Genomic DNA, 27,271 nt, shown 5'->3' with positions numbered 1-27,271 from the left:
TTAAATAGATGGATTTAAAGGTGTTTATTTGAAGTTTAGCAGAAAAGATTTCAGCATTACTGTCAGTAGGGAGCTGCACATTGAGAGAAGTGATGTGTAGCCATGACTTATAAAGAATGGCTACTGCCCCACTTTTTTTGGTTTTATGGACTAGTCTCAATATGTCGTATCCAGGTGGGGTGATTTCACTGACATGAGTTGTTGGTTTAAGCCATGTTTCAGTAAGACATAGGATGTCAAAGGAATGGACATCTAACAGAGCATGAAGATGAGCTATTTTATTGTTAATACTATGAATATTAAGATGTGCCATAAAAAGATAATCAGATGATTTATCTGGGTTGTAAGAGGTGGGTGGAATGAGTGTTTGGGGATTAGAGCTATCTTTGTTGTGGGGACCAGGGTTGGGGTGAATGTCTCCGTCTAATTGGAGATAATGTTTAGGTCTATGTGTGAACTGTAAGGTTTTAGAGTAAATGTTTAGGGATTTATAGCATTTGAGATAAGTAATGTGGCCTAGTCTGTGGTACTTTGGATGTAAGTAGACAGAAGTTGCTGTTATATTAATGTGGTTGTAGGGGGTTACCTGAGTTGCAAGTAAAGTATGCTGGAAGGGATGGTGAAAGTCACTGAACATAAGTTAGGATGTAGGATACAGATAGGAAAGGAAGGGTAGTACATAGGAGTAGTAGTGGTATGAAAGTAGATATAGGTGGTAGGGCCATAGTAAGAAGGATGGTTTAAGAGAAAGTAATAGTAATAGGAGTAGGGAAGAGTATAATAGATGTAATAGAGTGTGAGTTAGGAGAGAGGCAGGGAAGTAGTTATGTATGGTGTATTAGAAAATTAAGGAGTAGTAGTAGTAGAGTTTGGGGAGTGTAGAAGGTTAATAAGCAAAGGAAAAGGATAGGGTATTTATGGGAAGGGGTGTGGCTTGGGAGGTGTTAGTCTAGGACCCCTTGGGGTGGGTGGGAATTGGGGGGTTGGGAGAGGAGTGCAAGAGCCAAAGGGAGAAGCAGCTACAGAGAAAAAACAATCTGTAAGCAAACACTAGAAACAGCAGTAGAGAATGGAAAAATGTAAGCACAGAGTGTAATCAGAGAGGATGGGGGAAAAGTGTTTTAGGCAGGAGAAAATGTAGGGAGTATGTCTGGGAAGAAGAAAGGTAAGGAAAAAAGGATCCCATTTGTTAGGGCTCTAGCCTTCTTCCTATGAAAGTTAATGGAAAAACAGGTTTTGTATCAAAGCATTTTATGAAGAATAAAAATGATGATCGACCGGACTGGCCAACAATGTAACAACAGGATAATCCAAAATCAGTCACAGTCACCAAGATATGCACTGAACACAAGGGCACATACAAAATACTTTGGTACAAAATTTATTGACATCTACAACGTTACTGGTTGAGCGCTTTCATCTACTGATAGTAGATTTCATCAGAACCAACATTAACAGCCACTACTCACTTTTTATGTGGCTTTAAACCAATCACAAACTTAAAACATTTCCTACCCTATATATACTAATTAACTATTTAAAGTGCTCAGTGCATTAATTCCAGAACGACTACCTATCTAATATAACTTTAATACCTTGTACTAACACCTTTAAATTTAAACCTGTTCAAATTATCATATTTAATAAACAATGCCTAAATTTTATTAATTTACTAATAAAACAGACTTTAAAAAATATATTATTAAACTTAATGCGTCTGAATATCCAGGACTTAATGATACTATCTCTATTAAGCCAGTATTAGAGAATAATAGATGAGTGTAAAGTATTAGGAACATCAAACAGTAATAGTTAATAGTAGAATTGTTTTATGATTACAAGGGGATCATGCTTATGGTAATATAAATATGAAGTACATTAGGATGGGCAATACCTTTTTATGTATTTTTTTAAATATGTTTTTTAAGGTCAGACCCAACCAGCCAGCTTTCAATGCTTTGTTGCACCCTCCATGTACCCTAACCACTGCCCTGCATGAGGGAATCAGGATAAACAAAAGACCTGGGCTCCAAATCTTTAGGGCTTTTTTGATGCAGAGGAAGAAGGCTAGAGCCCTAACAAATGGGTCCATACAAAACAAAATCCCACATTCTGGCATAAAAATAGCAAAAATATGGGGACTAAGGGATGTGCCAACTACTTCTCAGTGATCTATTTGAACATTTACTGTTATAGCAATTTTACTTACAGAACTGTACTATGTTCATTATTAGTTTTTTTTTTTCTGTTATAAACACCTTTATTTAATTAACACTTGTGACATAGGCAAATAGTATGAGAAACCATTTAGAAATTACCTGGTTAGTAATAAGAGGCAATAACATGGGATAACATTTAAAAATTACCTACTTAGTAATTAAAGGCAATAGCATGGGATAACATTTACAAATTACCTATTTAGTAATAACAGGCAATAGCATGGGATAACATTTACAAATTACCTATTTAGTAATAACAGGCAATAGTATGTGAAACCATTTAGAAATTACCTGGTTAGTAATAAGAGGCAATAACATGGGATAACATTTAAAAATTACCTACTTAGTAATTAAAGGCAATAGCAAGGGGTAACATTTACAAATTACCTATTTAGTAATAACAGGCAATAGTATGGGATAACATTTACAAATTACCTATTTAGTAATAACAGGCAATAGTATGAGAAACCATTTACAAATTACCTGGTTAGTAATAAGAGGCAATAACATGGGATAACATTTAAAAATTACCTACTTAATAATTAAAGGCAATAGCATGGGATAACATTTACAAATTACCTATTTAGTAATAACAGGCAATAGTATGATAAACCATTTAGAAATTACCTGGTTAGTAATAAGAGGCAATAACATGGGATAACATTTAAAAATTACCTACTTAGTAATTAAAGGCAATAGCATGGGATAACATTTACAAATTACCTATTTAGTAATAACAGGCAATAGCATGGGATAACATTTACAAATTACCTATTTAGTAATAACAGGCAATAGTATGAGAAACCATTTAGAAATTACCTGGTTAGTAATAAGAGGCAATAACATGGGATAACATTTAAAAATTACCTACTTAGTAATTAAAGGCAATAGCATGGTATAACATTTACAAATTACCTATTTAGTAATAACAGGCAATAGTATGAGAAACCATTTAGAAATTACCTGGTTAGTAATAAGAGGCAATAACATGGGATAACATTTAAAAATTACCTACTTAGTAATTAAAGGCAATAGCATGGTATAACATTTACAAATTACCTATTTAGTAATAACAGGCAATAGTATGAGAAACCATTTAGAAATTACCTGGTTAGTAATAACAGGCAATAACATGGGATAACATTTAAAAATTACCTACTTAGTAATTAAAGGCAATAGCAAGGGGTAACATTTACAAATTACCTATTTAGTAATAACAGGCAATAGCATGGGATAACATTTACAAATTACCTATTTAGTAATAACAGGCAATAGCATGGGATAACATTTACAAATTACCTATTTAGTAATAACAGGCAATAGCATGGGATAACATTTACAAATTACCTATTTAGTAATAACAGGCAATAGCATGGGATAACATTTACAAATTACCTATTTAGTAATAACAGGCAATAATATGAGAAACCATTTAGAAATTACCTGGTTAGTAATAAGAGGCAATAACATGAGATAACATTTAAAAATTACCTACTTAGTAATTAAAGGCAATAGCATGGGATAACATTTACAAATTACCTATTTAGTAATAACAGGCAATAGCATGGGATAACATTTACAAATTACCCATTTAGTAATAACAGGCAATAGTATGAGAAACCATTTAGAAATTACCTGGTTAGTAATAAGAGGCAATAACATGGGATAACATTTAAAAATTACCTACTTAGTAATTAAAGGCAATAGCATGGGATAACATTTACAAATTACCTATTTAGTAATAACAGGCAATAGCATGGGATAACATTTACAAATTACCTATTTAGTAATAACAGGCAATAGTATGAGAAACCATTTAGAAATTACCTGGTTAGTAATAAGAGGCAATAACATGGGATAACATTTAAAAATTACCTACTTAGCAATTAAAGGCAATAGCATGGGATAACATTTACAAATTACCTATTTAGTAATAACAGGCAATAGCATGGGATAACATTTACAAATTACCTATTTAGTAACAACAGGCAATAGTATGAGAAACCATTTAGAAATTACCTGGTTAGTAATAAGAGGCAATAACATGGGATAACATTTAAAAATTACCTACTTAGTAAATAAAGGCAACAGCATGGGATAACATTTAGAAATTATCTATTTAGTAATAACAGGCAATAGTATGAGAAACCATTTAGAAAATACCTGGTTAGTAATAAGAGGCAATAACATGGGATAACATTTAAAAATTACCTACTTAGTAATTAAAGGCAATAGCATGGGATAACATTTAGAAATTACCTATTTAGTAATAACAGGCAATAGTATGAGAAACCATTTAGAAATTTCCTGGTTAGTAATAAGAGGCAATAACATGGGATAACATTTAAAAATTACCTGGTTAGATACTGATTGTCACTTTTTCCTGTCTTCATAGGAGACAAACAGATGATCGGCATTCCTCAAAATGTTATTCCTGTCAATGTAGCACTTGAGTGGCCTAAGGATAACCATTGTATATAAAATTATTTTCCCTTATTTTAAAATTCTGGAAAGAAGAAACATGGAAATGAACTGTAAAGTCTGAAGAGACATTAGGCATCCAGTAAGGCTCTGTCTGTTCTCAAATAAACCCCGTCTTTGGGATTAATAAGACAGGGACGATTCACCATAAGAGTTTATAACTCTGATGCTGTTCTAATTGAAATCAGCGCAATAAGGAATACTGTTTCCCAACATAAGAACTTCAAATTAGCCTCATGAGCAGGTTCCAGGGAAACATTGTAGTTTTTCCGAAGACATTACTGTTTTAGTTGGGTAGGTATTTAGCACCCCTTTTCAAAGCTGCTTCACTTCAAATATGGAAAAATGGGAGGGGGGTTGCAGTGCAAAGTAGCAAATATAGCCAAGAGGGGATTCTTGATACATGAATAAGCAAGGCCAAAGGATAATAAGTCACCTGAAAACATTTAATAAAGGTTCTTTCTTTTTTGCTGAATTTGCCTTGGTCTACGGTGAAGTTTATATTGGAAGATTGAAACTGCTTTATTCGATTTTGTTTTAGTGACATTGGGCTGTTTGTTGAATACCTTAGCTGTCTCCTATTGTCTCGTGGTGAGAGAGCCTGGTTTTCTTCATCGTTTTTATTGTATTCACCTGAAAACTTCAGAAGCAAAGGTATGACAGCCTTAAATGGGACCTGCTTCTAGGAATGGCACCAACCAGAAAATCTTTTCCACTTACCAATCTGGGATTTTCTACTAGAAGGTTTCTTTGCCTCCTTTAATACCTGCTGCATATCCTCAGAGAAAGACTGCCTAAAAGGTCTCAAGATTCTATAATTCATGCAGTCATTTGAAGAAATTGAAGTTTGGGGATGTAGGAAGCAACCCTTGTTTTGTGCGAGTAAGTCAATTTTGTGTGGAAGCTTATGCTAATTGCCCTTGGCCATATTCAGATGAAGAGAAAACCATTGTTGCCTGGCCCAAAACTGAGTTGCTACAACTATTACTGAGGAGTCCTTCTGAATCTACAGAAGAACCCTACTTATCAGAGAAAGGCTGAAAATCATACAGGGTCATTCCTGTCCACAGGAATGAAAGAGATATAATTTCCTGAGTTGACCAAAGAGTCACGGATCCGAATTTCTTTAACTGTCTGCTGTAACAGGAGATAGCAGGAGACAAACAGATCTGCTTGAGACTTTCTGCACAAATATACCAGTTCCTAGAAGAATCTCGGGATCAACTTACATTCATGAAGGTCTCTCCTGTTCCTCCACAACTTATCTGTAACAGTGTTTTTCTCTGATAGAATGCAGCAATCTGAAACCTGGTCTGGGCCTGATTACCACAGCTTGTTTTGTGTACTACATCACTGTGATGTTGTCTCTTTACAGTAGCAGAGGATCTGGAGGTATTAGATGTCTCACAGTATATAAAATATTTATTAGAACCATCATCTCTTAACAATTATGTACTTTAAATTGTCTTGCTAGTCCCAGAGGTCCTGGATTTTATTATCTTGGACACAGCTTTCAATCAAAGTTTGTAGTTGGAGACTAAGTAGGGACAGGAAGAATACTGTTGAATCATGGGAACACAGAGGCCATAATATCAACAAGCTTTACAAAAAAGGAAGATAATTTTGACCAAAAGTAAAAAGATTAATTCACAGAATGATAGAGCTGTCATAATTGAAATAAACAAGAACTCAGGCATTTGGTAAAATCCCCCAAGCCACATTGAGAGTAAAACAGCTTCCCAAGCCAAAGAAAACCACAAGCTCTTTTTAGTTATGGTTTGTAATCTCAAAAGCACAATGGAACAATGCACTGAGCTGACTGTAAGTGAAGTTATTTAACAGTGAGGCTGTCGATACAGCTAACCTACTAGCTTATAAATCCAACTAAAAGTATACCCCTCTCTCCCCTCCATCTAATCTACAAGATATCACCATCTAATCTACAAGATATGGCTTAAACAAACTTGCGTCCAGCTAAGATTAATGTGTGAAAGTGCTATCAAAAGCTGAAAATATTACATGAATGGTTCCTAGCAATATTCCTGGATGCATCTTAAATAGCATGAGGCATGATTTCAACACCCCATCCCCCAAATAACACTGTACAACATCAACCTCCATACAGGTTTTGTAAAAAAGTTTATGTAGAACAGCTACAGTCATTCCCTTGCACAAGGATCAAATTTTCACAGATCCGGGGAGTTATAGACTTATAAGTCTGAACAACATCATACCCAGAGCCATGAAAAGACTTATCATTAAACTAATTAATAAGGACACAGGGAGCCTCTGAACACTGGATTCATTTCAGTTTGGATTCATCAAGGGCAAGTCATGTTTACTAAACTTTGTGGACTCCATTGAAAAGGTCACCATAGCAATGGGTGAAGTTAAACTGTACATGCACATACCTCAAACTGGCCAAGGCTTTTGACACAATCCCCACTTGGGCATAATAGAAAAACTAAAACTACATCATCCACTGGATTGCCAACTGGCTCACAGATAGGATGCAGGAGATCAAAATAAAGAAAGCTCCACAAAGAGAGACCAGTCATAAGTGGAGTCCTCCAAGATTCAGTGCTGGAACTTCTTCTGTTTGGTACATACTTCTCTGAAGTAAAAGTTGAAACCAAAATGCTCTGACTGACTAAGTTTGCAGATGACTGCAAGCTAGAAGCAGTTATTAAATCAGCAAATGACTTACACATCCTACAGGAAAGTTTGTCACAAACAAACACCTGAGAGTTTTTTCTGTGTTTTTACATAATTTATGTATGTCTCTTTTCATTTTACTTTTATTTATTTCAGCTTTATTTACCCATAAGAACTATCAACAATGCAGTCAGTGCCCATGTTAACCATTACTTATCCTAACTCCTTATACAATCATGCAACATATTTTGTAGAGTTTTTATCTACTGCATTTGTGTAGTTTTAAATATCTGCCCAGTTTGTACACTAGGGCATTGTTTTCCTGTTTAATGTGAAGAACATTCTCTTTAGTATTACATTACTGCATTAACTTTAACATCTGTATGACCTTTGACATCATTTGCACTTCTATATTTGTCATTACCTTGTAATGTGCAGATCTGCTGCCATTTGTCTTCAAAGACCATGACTTGCTTTGTAGCATTATTTAGTCTGTGTATTATATCATACCTTTGACTACTGATCCCTTATATAAATGAGGAGTTTGTGAAATAAAATGGCATTGATTTCACCTCCTATTTATTTCATTTCCTCGGAACAGGCAGTCAGGAGAGCCAGAGGGCAGGCTAAGCTTTTACAGGAGACAGGCTAGATAGGGGAAGGTAAATGAATGATAGTATGCAAGAAAAGAAATAAAAAAATTACAGCTTTAGAGAGAGTAAAACCTGCTCAAATCTTCCTACAACATAGCGTTGGCAGAAATGGCATGCAAGGAAACAGAGAGAGAGAGAGAGAGAGAGAGAATAATGCTTGATTAAAGGTAAGGGAAGAAGTGGGTGATGATGTCAAAAGGCTAGCTAACAGACCTGAAAAGTAGCATAAAGGAAGTCTGTAATAATATCTGAATGGTTTCAAAATATTCTCACAGTGAACACACCAGCTAGACCTAACCATTAACAAAGCCCCCCCCCCCCACCCCCCAAAAAAAAAAAATAATTACAAAGTAATCAGGTCTTAGTCAGCAAGTTAACAACTAGTGCAAGTGGAAAAAGCAAATATCTCTACATGGTGAAGTTTAACAGTATCAGCGAGTATTCCTTCAGAACACAAGCTAAAGAAGGACTAGCCTACCTGACATGTTCTTATTTAAAAAGCACATAATTCATACAGTGGTTTGATTATTTTTTCTCTAAAAGACAAAATAACTGATAAATATCACATGAAACTTACACTTTTACACAAGAACTCACACGTAATATGCACACCTTTGAGTACTTTGGAGTACTACTAGTGGTAACATGGAAATTTTCATATGCCACACAGAAGGCCCACTACTAAGTTATTCAGTATACTGAGTAGTTTTACGAGTTCTTTGTGAGATTCTTATTTTTAGCCATGTGGATGGGCCCAGGTGTCAGCTGTGTTCAAGTAGTAAACGTTGTTACATATTCTTGACTGGGTGCTTTTAAGTTTAAAATGAAAATATCTGATGCGATAATGGAACTATAAGCTATGTGATTGATTATATCTATTAAAGCTGCTTGAATGGTGTGAGTTGTTTTTCATTTCTGAGCATCTGCAATCATAGTCCGGACAGTCTGTGGTTCAGTGGCAGCTGCTGATTCTCCAGTCATAACACAACTTCATTAACTATTAGTACAAGTTAATTTAATGGCCTAAAAGACTTTTACAACCTAGAAGAAAGTCTACATCAAGCATGGCAATAGCACAGCTGGAATGAAAGCAGCCTAGGTATACTCGACTGAGTATAAAGTAAATAAGTAAATGAAGATTTGAAGCAGTATAAAATTATAAAAAGAGAACAATGTGAAAGCTGTGTTACCTATGGTGAATCACCTAGAGTCATGTTTTAGCAAAGAGAACAAATTACAGTGGTTCAGGGCACTTATGCAGGAACTGAATAACCACCACAAAAAGGTACTACTAAATGAAAAACCATGGAGTACCTATAAGTGCCCAAACACCTCCGCATCTAGCAAGATTTTCCATTCACCAAATAACTTATAATAAGTTATTTGGCGAATGGAAAATCTTGCTGGATGTGGAGGTGTTTGGGCACTTATAGGTACTCTGTGGTTTTTCACTTATGCAGGAAAGCAGAAGACAATCTGGTGAAGAAGATTTGGGACAGACAGAAAAAAGGTAAGAGGAAACAAGGGTATCCAGCAAAGAAGTAGATTGATTGTGTGAGAGAAGACCTGAGACAGTCAGGCATGAGTGTCAAAGAAGGTAGGAGAGTAGCATTGACTAGGGATAGAAGGTGACAAGTGACATGACACCCTGACCCCATGTAGAAAATGGGAAAACGTAGGAAAGATGACAATGATGTCTATACTTTAAAAAATATATTTCTTGCTAGAAATTATCTCCCTGAAGTTTTCAAAAAAGACATGGTTTTCATTTGTTCCAGAATGAGACATTTTAAATTCACTATCAGATAGTAACCATTAGATGGAAAATTAAGCCAAAAGCTGGTTTATTATGATGAAAACAATTTAAAGCCAGTTAACCAAAGTAAATCAATGCTGCTTACATTGTCTCATTCTTTGGCCATTGAAAGGATTACAAGTGAAAACTGAAAATTGTTTAAGGCATTTTCAGATAATTTTTCAAATTCTGGGTGAGAAGCCTAGTTTTACAAATACTAGCAATCTAAAAAATGTGTTTGAGACAGAGCCATAACAACCTATTAGATGGAGACATGGCACATGTAACTGCATCAGCTATCATTACTGTAGATTCATTTTAAATGGGCCTTCTTTTTATAGTCCTGCATGTTATATTAACTGTAAGTTTCTGATTATGATTTATGTAGAACCATGGTCTAGAATTGTGTCTGCTAATGTTGATCAAATAAATAAGAAGATGAAACAGAATTTATAAGCATAACTATGTGCTTAAAATTCATAATGAAAATAATACACTTTCAAACATACAAAAATGACATATATTTAAGATGCTTATATTTTTATTTGCTATTGTTCAAATTAAAGCAAGATATGGTGATACAGAGATAGAACTAGATGTTAAAGGCTTTAAATGGAAATTGTTATTAAATGCATCTAAGCATCCTGGACTTTATGATTTAAATTTTAAATGTATGTTGAAAGGATAACATCTGAAGCATTGCCATTTTATCTAAGAAGTAATCTGTAATGCATTCTTCATTGAATATGGGAATATTATGGTGCTGCCTGGTTAGTGAATGCTATATGTTGAAATGTTTTATTTAGTTAAACGCAAGTGACTACTTTGTTATTTCTGTCTGAAGAAATATTTTTCAATTATTAGATGAAAGAATGTACTGAAGTTTGTGATTAAACATGTTCCTCTCATTTATTGGCATCGTAGAGACTTTTATTTATGTATTTATTTATTCATGATTGGTAACAGCTTTTTAATCAGTTTAACCCTCCCATTTGTTTTATATTGTGTTTCATGCTTTTCTTCATTTTCTTTGTTCCCATATGATTATTAGTATTTTAGCAAATTGTGTCTTTTGTCTATATAAATCAAGGTAGTGGAGGATCCTGTCTGTTTTTCTTTTTATTCCTTGATTAACTTTTTACTTTCTACCATAGGCCCACATTATGAATAAAAATATATATTTTTTGGCCAGTTCACTTACACATTTAGATACAAAATGCATAAATAAGAAAACAGAATATTCTCCAACTTTAACAGGTATTAGTGCTTGTGAAGATGATTGTGTTACATTATGTCACAGTGATGAGCTCACATGATTAGGGAAAATATTTGCAGAACTGCTTAGCTAGCACAAGAAGGACAGATCATTAGGTTAATCAAGCAATTAAATGTATGTTTGATGGATGTCCAAGATCTATGTAGGAAGGGATTAGTATGACACCTGTGAGACACAGCAGTAGGAAGTGGAGGATTGATAACATCAGTAGAAGTTTAGTAGGATTCCTTCTACAGCAGCATGCATGTCCATGAGTTTAATCAGAACTGTGCTTAAATCTTCCTGCTTCTAACTCAGAAATTGAAGAAGTCAAGGGAGGACCATCATAAATGAATAAACATTATATGAACAATATGGAGGCTACAGGCATCATGGACATACTTTGTTGGTTCTATTTCCTAAGTTGGTCAATAGAATCAAAAGTGGACTCTTTTTAGCCACAACCTGACTAATGGAAATGTTAAAACCTATCCATATACATTCTAAAATATAACACCTGATGCAGAGCAAAAAAAATGGTTGGTAACTGGCAGTGATGAAGAACATGCCATGATGGTTTAACAAAGGCTAGAATCACAGAAATAAAATAAGTATCTAGAAACTCAGTGCATCATAGTCAATTTACATAGCAGCCAATCTACAAACTTCTTTTTCATAGAGTTTATATTGCTAAGTAGATAGTGCTCCTACGGCACCTCTGAAAATGGAATTGTGTGTTCTGTAAAGTGGAATTGTGTGTTCATATATAATCACATGAAATGTGTATTATTATATAGAGTCTGTATGCCCATGAACACATTATCATGCATGCATGTATAGGGACTTTTGGCTACTGATATTTGTTGTAGTTACTTTTGATTATTTCCTCATCACAAAAGACTTGATAAGGTAACGCACATCATATGTCACATGTCATGTTGAAGAACCCTCTGTTTTTCAATGTAAACTTTGTACAAAAAGTTTTCAGACTGACATAAGGCAGTGAGTCTGAACACTCCTTAACCAGTAGGATCTCCAGTGATGAATGTTCTTTGTAGCCTGCACTGCAGAAAGGCAGAAGTTAATGTTCAAAAGTTTCTGGATTACTGATCCAATTCACAGTTTGTTCCTTTCCTGGCCTGTGAGCTACTGAATTTTTTTTTAAGATGGCATACCTTCATCCGTGTGAAACAGAGGGTACTGTTATATTTTTATTGTAGAGACTGCAGTCTATGTTATACATAGCCTTTGAAATCATGACTCTCATCACTTTTAGACAATATTTTAGCTGCACAAATTTTTGATAATAAAAGACATTAGTTAATGGGATTTCAGAGATAATACTGAACAGGCAGTCTTTTATTTTACTATACTAACTTTTATCTATTTCAAGGTTATGAAGCAAATGTAGCCTATCCGAGCACACCAATGGTATAAGGCCAACAACAAATCATGGATTGGATGCTACTCCATAGGATAATATGCACATGTGGACACATACACACACACACACACACACACACACACGTATATACACATGCACATACACATGCATAGACAATTTAGAGGCTCTAGTGCTGAGACCTATGCCATCATGCTTATTGGAACACACATGAAGCCTACATGCAAAAGAGATCATTAACCAAATGAAGTAGCAAGGAGATTAACAATCATTACATCAAACGCCACTCAAAGCAATTATACTACTATAATAAATATAACTTTTTCTTACCAGTATTGTCTGAACAGTTAAAGTCATGTTTTTCTGCATGACAATCAAGACCATAAATGGTAAAAAGGAGATAACGTAGAACAGACTTGCTGAAAGAGCTGCAGTGTTTGCATTACTAAATAATGAGCCTGTTAGGTAACTCAGCATAATTACTGCAGTTCCAAAATCCAGGAAGAATAGAAAAACAATCAAACCATTGCTGTACGTAAGGATCCGACTGGCTTTCAGAATAATAACTAAAGTCGCACTGCAGGCAGTCATTACAGCAAAATTCTCCAGGAACCAGGCCAGAAAATGTGTCATTGGACTCACTCCCATGATCTTCATGTACTGTTAGAAAATAAAGACAACATAGAAACTAGTGAGCAGCTGATCAGCTCACACAAGAGGTATTTCATTGCTTCATTGTTTTTATACATCTGGCACACAAGGACTCAGTAATAAATCCACACGTACACTGATATCATTTATCAAACTCTGCTGAATAATTATTGATGGGTTGAGTTTAAAGAAGACCCATCATTACTAAACATAACTGTCCATAATATTTTAGATATCTACTTTCACACCAGGGTGTCTTACTCTTGTTCAGTTGAATTCTTTCTTGGGATAGAATTATACCTGAAGAATCTACAGACATAAAGTTATATCATCTCAGTAAAGGACACTGTCCTTTTAGATACTGCTGTACATTTCATCATAAAACATGCACAAAACATGAGCATAAGCTTTAAAAAGCATTTCATTTAATTTAAGCAATAGATTTCGCAAATTTTCGTTTGTAGGTTCACTATTTATGTTCAGCAAGTTTAATGTTAACTAATACAAAGTTAGGCATTCTTAAGTCTCCTGCTTATTAAACAATGTTACAGTGTTACAATATTACATATGAGCGTAGAATTTTATGTCCATAAAAGAGCACTTATCCAGTAGCATAGGACCAAATATGGAAACCATCTAAAATAATGATATCGGTTTTAAATTCCATTATAGAATTAGATTGCCTATTATCCATTTGCAGTTATTAAATAGCCTTGACACTTGACCTGAAAGCACTTGCCCTTGAACTTGAATTAAAACTATACATTCTGAGGCACAACTCCTTATTCTGTGTATGCACATTGCACGATTCAGAAACCTAAGAACTAAAACTACCCAGCAAATGTTTTCTCTGAACTCTTGAATACATAGATTAATCACCACAAAGTATTGCATAGCAGACAAAGAACACATTTAAATTCTTGAATCTTTCACTGTAATACAGCAGCTGCATTTAAAGTGTATTGGTCATGTTTGGAGGCATGTCTGTTTTACAATTAATTTATATTTCAAGTTGCATCACCCATGATAAAGTTGCAAGTGATTTTTCAAAAAAAAAAAAAAAAATGAAAATAAATAAATAAATAAAGACTAAAGGGTACTGTTTGACTTTTTAGTTTAATTGTTTTCTCAGTTTTTCTCTGTAATCATACTCACACAATAATGTCATGGCTGAAGCGGAGTAGTTTATGTATTGATTTACACAGTGAGCTATCATGGGCTCAGTCCTTTTTGATGTCATGGCAGGGATTTGTAAGTTCTAAGAAAAAAATTCAGGGAGCCATCCTTACAAACAAAATAATTGTGAACATAAATTTTCTTCCTTCAAAAACTGCATAATTGGTATTGTACACGTTTAGGAGGTTATATCTAACTTCAAAGACCTGTTACTTAGCACGTGCTTTAGAACATGACCAATACACTTTAAGTAATGTGTCTAATATAATATCTCTAAATATTGTCCAGTTTCTTTATATCAGCTTCTGTATACAAATAAAAGCAGCATCAGTATTCTATCTGAGCTACTACTAGGGATTTATACAACACTACTAATACTTTTGTATGCCTATGGGTAATTCTCCTTGATATAGACTTAAATGAACAGAATGAGCATTTGACTATTATTTTAGTATAATTACCAACTTTTAGCTGCTTGTCTGTCACAAGCTGATGAAAGTTATAGATGCGGACCTAAATCAACTGTACATTGATGCTAAACTCCGCCCCTTAACAATAGCCGTATCTCATCACCTCAACTCCCAGGTTCAGTTCTCAGTTTTGCAGGCCACAGCCTGTTGTGTTTATCCCTTTAGAACACGGTATCTCCATGGATGTCCAGGGTATGTAATTAGTAACATGAAGTCCATAGCTGTCAAACAAACTCAGTATCTTAAGTATTCAACTCCTTAAATTTATTAGCATGATTAATGATTTAGGAATGGGACTCTCAGAAAGGGCACTCATATTATCAGGGCACAGAGAAAAAATGAATGTCAGACACTTTCATGCAATCTGCATTTCTAACTAATTTTACAGCTTTACATATCCACTTTCACTTCTTCCTTAAAGTCTGTATTACTTATGTTAAGAATTAAATGTAAGCATATCTGCACCATTTATAGAAAAGGATGCGTTTAAGCCACTGCGCAATAATTCATGCTTTTTTTTGCACTGATCCCACCTCGACTATTAAGTCTCCCTCCTGCTGCTCAGTTGGCCCACTTACTAATTAGGGACAACAGACATCTGGTCCATTCATTTCCCCTGAAGACAAGCCAGCTGGGAGTGCTGTTGTCACCCATGCAGGGATTATTTTTTTTCCCTTACTGCTATTGAGTTCCCCTGCACACACCTCACATTGTCCAAGGGATTTAGGTGCAATGGACCCTCATGAATATGTTTCCATATCTGTGCATATGTAATGAAAGACCTTGTCCTTCCCCTTATAAGGAGCACTGATATATTATTTATTTATTTATTTGACATTTGTTGTGCGGGAATGTCTGACTGAGCTTGCGCCCTTTTTCAGCGGAGGCCCCGGGGAGAAAAGCTCCACAAAGTATTACATACACCATAAAAATGATTACAAACAATACAGTATGCATTTGGTAATACAAACATGCATTATAATGCTTGGATTCACAATTGTAACATGAGAGTTTAAAGGTGTTATTTACAAAAAAGGCAATAAAACTAAGTATTGAAGTCTTTTATATATCTTCAATACATAAGGACTTCACCATATAGAGGGGAAGTAATGACAATTAACTCAGAGTTTAAGAAAACATGACTCCCTTTCCCAACAGATGCAAGATGGCTGAGCTGCATCTTTTTTCTCCTCTTCCTCTGCTAGCACCATAAGGTGCCTGAGACAATTATCAAACTCAGATCACCCAACTGGGAGTCGAGGCTTTTATCGTTCTGTGCCAATGGAACTTTATTTTGATATATTTATGACATTTGCCTTAGCACCCATGTATAGCTATCATAACAATGGTTTTAGGTATGGGGTGGGTGGAATAAAAATATATTAGGTTAAATTAATCTGTTTTTCATTTATTACCATGCTACACACATTGCTAGCAATTTATGCACCCTCTACCTCCTTGGTCTACAGTCAGTGTATAAAATTTCAACATCATCACTTGAAGTTAAAAAAGTCTAAACCCACATGTTTGTAAGAGCTACCATTCAACAAATTGTAACTGCAGGACCACAGTCTTCTCAATACATTTTCCATGAATTTATTGTCCCAGAATGTCTTTACATTTTTTAGCTCTATTTCAGGATCATGGTTATATAAGATATATTTTACCATTTTCATGGTGTTACTTTATTTATTTATTTTTGCCTTATGGTTATGTAACAGTGGAATTTGTTTATTTTTCCCCATGGTTATGTGACTGCTGAGTATATATATATATATATATATATATATATATATATATGTGTGTGTGTGTGTGTGTGTGTGTGTGTGTGTGTGCGTGTGTGCGTGTGTGTGTGTGTGTGTGTGTGTGTGTGTGCGTGTGTGTGTGTGTGTGTGTGTGTGTGTGTGTGTGTGTGTGTGTGTGTGTAAGGATGATACGGGGTTGAAGTGTCTGCAGTTTTGATGAGTTTTAAAATAAACTTTATACACCATGCATTCCAAATGCATTCTTGAAATAAAATGTTCAAAAACATAACAAAAATAAATCAAGATTATGGAATAAAAAAATTAAAGTATGGACCACAGCTAGCAGACTACAAAACAATATTACTGGTAAAATAGACCCTATTCAAAAGATATAAACTAAATGAGAAACACAGTAAAAGTGAAAACTAATAAATGCAAAAAACATCAAATAATGCTAAAATATATAAAATATTAACTTGCATCATTCGAAACAAAATTTAAATTAAGAAATAAGTATACCAAATAAAAAGAGCCCCCAAAACCAGACTAGAAAATCACTTACAAAATACCTTATTCAAGAAAACCTATAGAGTTAGACACTCCCCGGGATTCACTAATCCTCCGTGTAAGACTAAATAAGTCTTACACGGAAACTGCAGCCTAAGAGTAAGATGTCAGCGCACCATGCATATTCATGAGGGTGCGCTGACTCAACTCTAAGGCTAACACGGAGCATGCACGAGTGCAGGGGACATGTTGGACTGCCGAGCAGTCCAAAAATCCACGCCCCTGCAAGTCCCTCAATCGGCAAATGTCAACTGACATGACCGAGTCCACTCAAATGTGTACATGCCCAACACTACACTCCCCCACATTCTAATTCCCTGTACAATTAGAAAATGTAAAACTTTTATTTTTTTTTATTATTCCCAAAATAGCTGCCCGTATTTGCGTGTGTTTGCTCGGGTTTGCCCATTGCTTAGCTACAGTTAGCAGTTTAGACATCAAAGAGGATAATAAGAAACTTATATGCAAATTAAGACAAATAGCAATAGCGTAGTGGTAGAGCCTTCGCACAAAGAGGAGGCATTCCCGGTTCGAGTCCCACCACTCCCCTTTCTATTTTCTGTAGGAAATCTGTATATAAAAATAATTCCTGATATTTATCTTTTAAATTTTAGTAAAAAACATTGAAATGGCCTATGTATTAGTGAACGATATTTTATATACATATAAGAAGGTGAAATGGTTATGCATACTGATGAATGCATAAGTAACGTATCTTAAGCAATTTGAAGCACTGCTAAGCAAAGTTTACCAGTATTAAGCACATTTAAGTATAATTGCTCATAGCTTAGCACTGCTTTAACTAGTGCAATGGCTTTGCGTGGAGCTGCGCATCGCGCCAACTAGCGCAAAAAACATGTTTGCGCGTAGCTGCATACCACGCTAACTAGCACAATGTCGGGCACTGTCAGGCAACGTCGAGCAACGTAGAGCACCATAGAGCAATGTTAGGAAAAGTTGAGCAAAGTTGGCTAAACACAGCCACACCTCCTAGCCAGTCTGGCCAGTAGTAAAATAAAAGGCAATGAGAGGCCTTGAACCCAGGATACTGTGCACCATAATCACAGTACTGAACCACTAAGCCATGACAGCTTTTGATATGCATGCACTTTCAACACACACATACATATCAATGAAAGTTTACCCAGTGCTAAGCAGGTGTGCTTTCAGCTGAGATTTTTCAAAACCGGCCAAATACAAATAAGTGTGGGAAATGAGGCATATTTAAGCCCCATAGGTGGGAATACTTGCCATAACTGGTTGTAGCTTCCATCTGCAGGCAGCATGGCCGGTGTTGGAGAGGGTTCTCAATTTCAAGTGCAATGGTGGGGCATTGAGGAGTCAAAAGTAATGGTTTGGCTCCTCATCCATAATCATGATGACAGACTCCTGCAGGGCCAGTTCCAGGGCACTGAATACAAAGCGGAAGCCTGAAACTGTCTAGCACATGATCTCACCAGTGCCACAGGCGTCCCTCGGACTGGTGAGCAGGTCAGACACCACTACTCAGACCTGAAGAGACACAAGGAGGACCTACTGAACCAGTGGATACAGGAGGCCCATGGGATGGAAAATGCCCCACTGCTGAGTAGGTAGCCATGGAATGAAGTATGTAAGAATTGCTATTGTAGTCTATATTATGGATAGGTATATGTCTCAGCATCACTTCATTTACTTCACAGCTGCAGGTGTCTGTGCTGTGAATCAGCAAGCCTATGCAGATAGGCTGCTAAGGCTGTACCACCAGGCAGGTTAGTAATTATTCTGCATGTATTGTTATATAAAATAAGTGAGAGAGCCTGAAAAAAGTGTTGTAGCCCAATAATAAAGGTATAATAAGTCTTGAATAACATCTCTGCATGTACTGTTATGGAAAATAAGTGAGAGTGCCTGAAAAAGAGTGTTGTAACCCATTATTAAATTTTATTTATTTTATTTATTTATTTATTGCAGTTGGTTTACCAGGATAGTCCATTGGGCCTTGAAGAACCCGTTTTCAATGGAGTCCTGGGGAGAAAAGCTCCAAAACAGAAAATAAATGTACATTAACATTTGACAGTAGTTTCTAGATACATTGTAGTAGCAAAACATAATGTCTATTAAAATTAGACAGTAAAAGCCTTGGTACATGCAATTGAAGGAACAAAAAGCAAAACATAAATGCAGATTAATGAACAAACATAGGTAAATAAGGTAGGTTATGGTATTTAAGGGCATTTAGTAGAGTTGGTTATGAGGGGTGGGAGCAAGAGCATTCCTATTGAGATGCTAGGTGTAAGAAAAGTGACTTCTTGAAGGTAGAGTGGTTAGAGGTAATGCAGATGTTAGGTGGTAGAGAGTTCCAGAGGCGAGCGAGGCTGAAGGAAAGGAGGTTTTTGCCTGGGGGATGAGTGGGTTTGTGCACTTCTAGTAGATTTTGATTATTAGACCTTAGCACTCTATTTGGTAGGTGCATTTTAAGGGCAGAAGCAAGGGAGGGACAGTTGGAGGGGTTTAGAATCAGCTTGTGGGCTAGAGTTAGTTGAGTGTAAGTAAGATAGTTGGGAAGTTCTAACCATTTTAGTTTATGGAGGGAGAGACAGTGGTGAGTGGAAGACCTATGGTGGCTAATTTAGCAATTTTATTATAGCATGAGGTGAGCTGTTTTTTTAATGAGGACTGAAGATTAGTAAGTAGTGGGGCACCATAGAGAAGGGAGGGGATAAGAAAGGAAGTAGCTAGAGTGATTTTGGTGGTGGATGTAAGGTAGGCATTTTGTCTATACAGCATGCCAATTTTTTGATGTGTTTTTTTGATGTTTTTTTGTAGGTGGGAATTAAATTTTAGTTGGTTGTCGATCTGAACCCCGAGTAGTTTGGTGTCTGATACTATTTCGAGAGGTAAGTTATTTTGACTAGTAACTAAGAATGAGTTCATGTTGGGGGGAGTGAGTTTGGAGGGGGTAAATAACATTACTTTGGTCTTGGTGGCATTGAGAGCTAGATGATTGCTTAGCATCCATTGCTCTGTGGAAGAAAAGGTGTCTTGAGTAAGTTTTTGTAGAGTGGGGATAGAAGAGGCAGAGCAGATGATAGTAGAATCATCAGCATATTGGATGATGCTAGAGAAAGGGATAGCTTTGTAGAAGTCATTAATAAAGATATTGAAGAGTAGAGGACCCAGTATGGAGCCTTGTGGAACTCCAGTAGGGGTACTTAGGAAGGAGGAAGTTGCTTTTTTCCACTTTACAGCTTGATTTCTGTTGGATAGATAGCTAGAGAACCAGTTCAAAGAGGAGGAGAATAGGTAGAGTTTGGAGAGTTTAGTTAAGAGCAGGCTGTGAGAGATAGTATCGAAAGCTTTTGAAAGATCAAGGAGTATGGTGGAAACGATTTGTCCTGAGTCACGGGCTTTATTGATGATTTCAAGGAAGGAGAGAAGGGCAGTCATGGTGCTATGATTAGGTCTGAAACCGTGTTGTGTGGGGGTGATAACATTGTTGTCTAGGAGATGAGGGAGGAGTTGGAGTTGTACACATTTTTCAAGGATTTTTGAAATGGGGGACAGGATGGCTATGGGACGGAAATTAGTAATGCTGTTATTGTTACCACCTTTGTGTAATGGTATGATATATGCTTGTTTCCAGATTTGGGGAACTGAGCCTTCTTGTAGGGAGCAGTTAATTAAGATGCTGATGGGGTAGGCAAGGCTTTCAGCAGCAATGCCAAGAAAGTAAGAAGGGATATTATCAGGAGCACTGGTACATGGTTTCAATTTCTGAAGGAGTTTCTTAATGGTAGCAGTAGGAATGGGATTTAAAGTGAAAAGAGTGCAGTCAGGGGGTGTTGAATTTTGGGGTGGTATAGATGAGGATGGGATTTGTGTAGAAAGGGGTATAGTGGGATTAGTGGGTGTAGAGTAGGGTGTGGATGTAGAGATAATGGGGGTGGGTGAAGGGGTGTTAGATGAAGGGGAGGAGATAGAGAAAGAGGAGGTCAGTTTGGAAATAGATTCAATAAAGAAGGAATTGAATTGGGTGGCTAAATCTAGTTCTGGAGCATTTGGATCTGGGTTCAGAGTATCTGGTTTACTGGGGTGGAGAGTGGAGATTCCTTTCCAGAATTTTTGAGGGTTGTTTTTGTTTTGGTTTTGGAGTGTAGAGTAATAGTTTTGTCGATCACAAGAGATCTGTTTCTTAACTTTATTATGGAGCATTTTGTATTCAAGGAGTGGGGTTGCCTTATGTTTTGGTAGCGTGCCCATGCTTTGTCTCTTTGTCTCATGGTAGAAAGAGTAGTTTTAGATAGCCAAGGGGCTGATTTAGTTTTTATTCTCTTAGTACGTAGGGGAGCTTGGGAGTCAAGTACTTTTAAGAATGTTGAGTTAAAGTATGAGACAGCATTGTCTAGAGGTAGTGTTTTTAGACAAGTCCAATTTACTGCTTTTAGTGAGTTTGAAAAGGTTGTTGGGTTGAACTTTTTTTGGTCACGGATTGTAATGATGTTGTGGGTCCGTTGAAGGATAGTGGGAAGTCGGTGGGTAAAGGTGGGTAGGTGGTCACCTAGTGGGTCGGGAAGGATGCCACTGTTAGTGAAATAGTGGGGATGAGAGACTAGAATCCAATCCAATATGCTCCCATTAGAGGGGGTTTTGGCTGGGTGAGTGGGCAAGTTGATTAGTTGTGAGAAATTGTAGAGGTTGATATTAGTGGTGTTTGCAGGAGCCTGGATAAGGGCCCAGTTAATGTTTACATCTCCAATGATTATGGTTTCATTACTAATGTTACTGGATAGCCAAGAGAGTATAAGTTCAAGTGTAGAGATATTATCCCCTGGTGGGATATAGAGGGAAGCTATATATATGTGTTTGTGATTATTGATTTATAGTAGAGTAAGGAGAAGTTCAGCGTTGTTAAAATGTGGGATAGGTTTGTTGTAGGGTGAAACTACTAGGGAGGAGAAATATATAAGAGCTACTCCTCTGCCTTTTTTGAGAGGTCTATCCTTTCTTATGATGGAGTAGTTAGGGGGAATTATTTCAGAGTCTTTAATATGAGGTTTTAACCAGGTTTCAGAAATAGTCAAGATGTCAGGTTTATTGTGTATAAGCCAAGCATGAAGGTTTGGGACTTTGTTAACGATACTTTGTGGATTTAAGGAAGTGAATAATAAGGATTTAGTAGTGGTGGATATAGTGGCAGGGCCTGGGTTGGGATGGATGTCACCTGATAAGAGAGTACCGATCAGGTGTGGTATATAATAGTTTAGGTGGATAGATAGCAAGGTTGTGAGATTGGGGTTTAATGTGAAATAGAGGGTTTTACTAGTAGTTATGGGAATGGAGATTGTGTGATGGGAGATAAGTTTGTATCGATAAAGAAGGAGGTTGTCTGAGGGGTATAAATAGGGGGAAATAAGTGAGTATGATTGTAACTGAGGTGAGTTGTGGTGGTTAGTTATGTGAAAGGATTGGAAGGTGAAGGAAGTAGTGGGCTGGGAGAGATGGTGGAGATAGAATAAGGAGAAGAGAAGTAGTAGTGAAAGGGAGATGAAGGAGTATTTAGAGAGCATGATATAGAAGAGTAACAGTAGACCAGTAATAGAAATGGTGTAGTTTGGTATATAGGAGATAGTTATGTATAGAGGAAGCGAATGTTATCTTAGAAGTAAGGAGAGTAGTATTAGTTATAGAGGGGTGTGGTCAAGAAGAGAGAATGGAGTAGGATTTGTTAATAAGTTGTAAGTAGGGAGTAGAGTGACAGTTGGTTTTGGCAGGAAAAAGGGAAGGTGTGGTAGGAGGTATGATTACTGATTGGAGTAGAATGGAAGTGGGAGTGGTGCTGGAGGGATAAATGTAGATGTGCTAGGGGTGGGTGGAATTTGGGGGGCAGGGTAGGGGAGCGGAGTGAGCACGCAGGGCGAACAGAGCAGGAAGAGCCAGAGAGGACGGAGCGGGAAAAGCCAGAGAGGATGGAGAGACAATCAGTTGAATGTTGTTTGCAGAGGGGTGAGTATGCAGAAGGGTGCGTAGAGGGGACCTGGATACTTGTGAAGAGTTGTTATGAGAGTTTAGGAGCGGGAGTGAGAAAAGGAATGATTAGAAGTTTAGAGAGACTCAGAGTATAAGAGAGATAGGGTGGCAAGAAGAACTGTTATAGCTTAGTGAGAATAATTAGGTGAGTAAAATAAAGTCTATTCAGTCAAGGGAGGATGCCACCTAGTAGACAAAAGCAGAATGCACCTTAATCCACTAGGAATTTCCTGGGACAAGTTGGACTGAAGGAAGAAGTGGAGGTAGAGTGAGTGGAAGAACAGAGAAGCTGGGAAACAGGGGGTTAGGCTGCTGGCTATCCTGGCAGGGAGTGCTTTAAAGCAGCTAGCAAGTCTTAAACATTTGTATAATTAAAGGTTTGGCAGCCAATACACATACTTCCTGTATTCCTAAAAGGTATAATAAGTCTTGAATTATTTCTCTGCATGTACTGCTATGTAAAATAAGTGAGAGAGCCTGAAAAAGAGTGTTGTAACCCATTAATAAAGGTATAATAAGTCTTGAATAATTTCTCTGCATGTACTATTATATAAAATAAGTGAGAGAGCCTGAAAAAGAGTGTTGTAACCCATTAATAAAGGTATAATACGTCTTGAATAAGTCTTCTGCATGCACTGTAATATCAAATAAATGAGAGAGCCTCTAGAAAAGTGTGTAATGTAAATAATAAAGGTATCATTTATTTATTTTATTCTATTTTATTTTATTTTACATTTGTTGACCAGGCTAGTCTAACTGGATACATGTCTATTTTCAGTAGAGGCCTGGGGAGATAAGCTCCAAGATAGGACAATGGAATGAACACAATAACAACTAGGAAACATGAGACAAATAAATCCTATTAACAGTAGCTATTAGAAGTTATAACAGTAAAATTTACAGTGCAGAATACAGGCATAACATAGGATGCTAATACAATCAAGGTATTCTATAGATAGATAGTATAATAGATTAAATAGGAAGGAGTTGCTGTTAATGAGTAGACGGGGTAGGAAGAGCAAAGTATTTAGAGACATATAGACTAGTCAGGTTTTGAACAGGGGCATAACCGGTGAGTTTTGAGGAACACTTTAAATTTGGTTTTAAAACAGGATAGTGAGGGAAGTGTGGAGAGTTCATTTGGGAGGAGATTACAGGCTTTTCCAACAATATTAGAAAAAAGGGAGTCACCAGCCTTGTTGTTTGGCTTAGTGCTATGTACTAGAAGTTTTTGAGAAGACCTTAAGGATTTCAGGTTTTTATAGGGAGTGATTAGTGTGGAAAGAATAGGAGTTTTGGAAGGTTTGCAAAGAGTGTTATGGGCTATAGTTAGTTGATGGAATTTAATCAGATTTTGTAGTTCAAGCCATCCCAGGTGCTTTAAATTATTGCAGTGATGGGTTCTGAATGGGTTGCCTGTTGCAAATCTGGAAATGTTATTGTAAGACATTTCCAATTTGCTAAGATTATTTTTAGATAGGTTAGTAAAAATAGGTGAGGTATAAAGAAGAGAAGAGATTAGATGAGTGTGTGCTATTGTGGTTCTAGCTGAAGGTCGGAGGAAGGATTTTATCCTATAGAGAGAGACTAGCTTTTTGTTGACAGTTTTTATAGTATTGTTAATATGGGTATCGAAGTTCAGATTATTGTCAATGGTGACACCTAATAGTTTGGTGGTTGGTTCAGGGGATATAATAGTTTTATTGGTACAGTTAACTGAGAAATCCAATGGGGGGACTTCTTAGTAGGAGAGAAAAGGAGGAGTTTAGTCTTTTTGGGGTTTAGGAGAAGGCATCTATGTGTGAACCATTGCTCAACTGTGTTAAGTACTTGTTGGGTAAGAGAGAGAAGTTCAGAAGAGGATGGGGCTGAGCATATCAGTGTAGAGTCATCCGCATATTGTATGCATATAGCTTGGGGGATGGCAAGGTTGAGGTCATTAATGAATATGGAAAAAAGTAGGGGTCCAAGGATAGAACCTTAAGGGACACCCAAGTTGATGGGCAGGTGAGTAGAGAGAGACTTGTTCCAAAGTACAGACTGTTGTCTTTTATCGAGGTAGGGCTGGAACCACTTTATGGAGGATGAATCTAGTGACAGGGATTTCAGTATTTTGATGAGAATTTGGTGATTTACCATGTCAAAAGCTTTAGACAGGTCAATAAATAGTGCTGAAGAGAGTTTGTTTAGATTGCGATTTTTGTTGATACAATTTGTGAAGGAAAGGAGGGCAGTAGTAGTGCTATGCGATGGTCTGAAGCCATGTTGACAGTTGGCTAGTAAGTTATTTTGTGTTAGATGGTTGAGTAATTGTCTGTGAATGCATTTTTCCATGAACTTTGCCAGAGGTGAGAGGAGGGCAATGGGGCGGTAATTGGAGAGTTCAATGAATTGTCCTCATTTGTGGAGGGGGATAATATGGGAAATTTTCCATAAACTGGGGATATAACTTTCAGTAATAGTTCTATTGATCAGGATAGAAATGGGATAGGCAATAGCTTTGGTGGACTGTTGTAGGAATTCAGCAGGTAGTTGGTCAGCTGAGGGTGAGCATGGTTTCAGTTTCTGTAGAAGGGATAGAATATATTATGTTGGGATGGGTTGAAAATGAAAAGTAGGGGGTGAGGATAATTCATCAGAAGGTAGAGTGAAGTTGTTAGGTGATAGTTGACTAGCTAGTGTTTGTATAGCATCAGTAAAAAAGCAATTAAAAGCATTAGCTATATGTATTGGTTGTTTGTGTTCAGTGTTTTGAGGGTTTGGAGTAGTGGATTGCCCTGGATTGAGTAGTTGGTTGATACTAGACCAGAATTTCTGTGGCTTGTTTTGACTAGCTTGTTGGGATTGCAGGTAGTAGTTTTTTTGTCAGATATTATAGCTTTCTTAGTTTCATTTCTTAGTTGTCTAAATATTTGTTGGTTTATAGGGTTTTTATTTTCCTCCATTTTGCCCAATGTTTGCTTCTTAAATGTATTTTATGTTTGGTTTCTTTAGAGAGCCATGGAGCATGTTTGATTTTAGTTCTAATTAGTCTGGTTGGGGCATGGTGGTTGAGGATGGCAAGGAAGTTGGAGTTAAAGTAACTAATGGCTTCATCTAAAGGATGGTTTTGTAAAGGTGACCAGTTGCATGCTCTTAGTTCCATCTGAAACAGTTCAGGGTTAAAGTACTTTTTAGATCTGATGTTTTTAACAGATGTTGGGGAGGGAAAAGTTAGTTTTATGTCTGATGATATAGGTAAGAGAGTGGTCACTTAAATCATCAGGGAGGGTTCCTGAGTCATAAATGTGAGGATGATGGTTAATGAGAATCCAGTCTAATAAGCTAGATTTCTTGTTAGATTTATTTATCCTGGTAGGGGAGGTAATGGTTTGGGAATACCCATATAGGTTTATATGGTTTGTGGGGAGGCTGCTGCAGAAGCAGGTCCAGTCAATATTTGTGTCACCTAGGATAATTGTTTCTTGAGGCAGGTTTTGGGAAAGCCAGCAAAGTATATTTTCCAAGGTCGGTGTGTTATTACCAGGAGGTAGATATATACAAATAACAGATGGATTTTGAATTGTTAAGAAGAAGTTTGGAGATAAGAATTTCTGCATTGGAGTCTATAGGTGGTTTACAGTTATGAGTGGTTAATTTTAAGCCAGATTTATATAGGATAGCAACCCCTCCACCTTTCTTGGATGTTCGGTCTAGTCTCAGGATATTATATCCTGGTAGGATGATTCATTGTCTTTGGTTGCAGGTTTTAACCAAGTTTCTGTTAGGAAGAGAATATCAAAGGAATAGATTTCAGTTAGAGCTTGGAGTTGAGTTATTTTATTGTTTATACTTCGTATATTAAGATGAGCAATTAAAAGGGAGTTAGCTGGTTTGGATAGGGCTTGGGTAGGTAATTCTTTGAGGTTGAGGAGAGAGATAGGAGTTGTTGGGAGGCCTGGGTTAGGGTGAATGTCACCATCCTTTAAAGAAAGTAGTAGGCTTGGATAGTGTGGGTTGGGGAATTTGCTGTATAGAGATAGACGTTTTTGGGGGTTTAGATTCTTGTATTTTGTGTGTAGTGTTCTATGATATTTAGGAAGTATATAGTTAGATGAGGATGTTATGTTAGCATGAATAAAATGGAAAGGTGAGTTTGGAGAGTTGGTTTCTTTTTTGGGGTAGTTTTGGTTTGGGTCTAGTGGGTTTTCAAA

At 36.6% G+C, this 27,271-nt stretch overlaps 1 protein-coding gene across 1 annotated transcript in view; it reads right to left on the bottom strand.

The window, feature by feature from the left end:
* Positions 1-27,271, bottom strand: part of LOC122796911 (ATP-binding cassette sub-family A member 13-like) — a 3,979,956-nt gene that overhangs the window by 3,641,793 nt on the left and 310,892 nt on the right. The window contains exon 7 of the mRNA XM_044065669.1: positions 12,791-13,120. Within this exon, the coding sequence (XP_043921604.1) occupies positions 12,791-13,120 (330 nt within the window). The remainder of the gene's footprint in view (positions 1-12,790; positions 13,121-27,271) is intronic.

This window comes from Protopterus annectens, chromosome 3.part0 (assembly GCF_019279795.1).
Source record: "Protopterus annectens isolate FY-2018-M chromosome 3.part0, PAN1.0, whole genome shotgun sequence".
Classification (NCBI taxonomy): domain Eukaryota; kingdom Metazoa; phylum Chordata; order Ceratodontiformes; family Protopteridae; genus Protopterus; species Protopterus annectens.
This window is presented reverse-complemented; position numbering and strand designations above follow the sequence as displayed.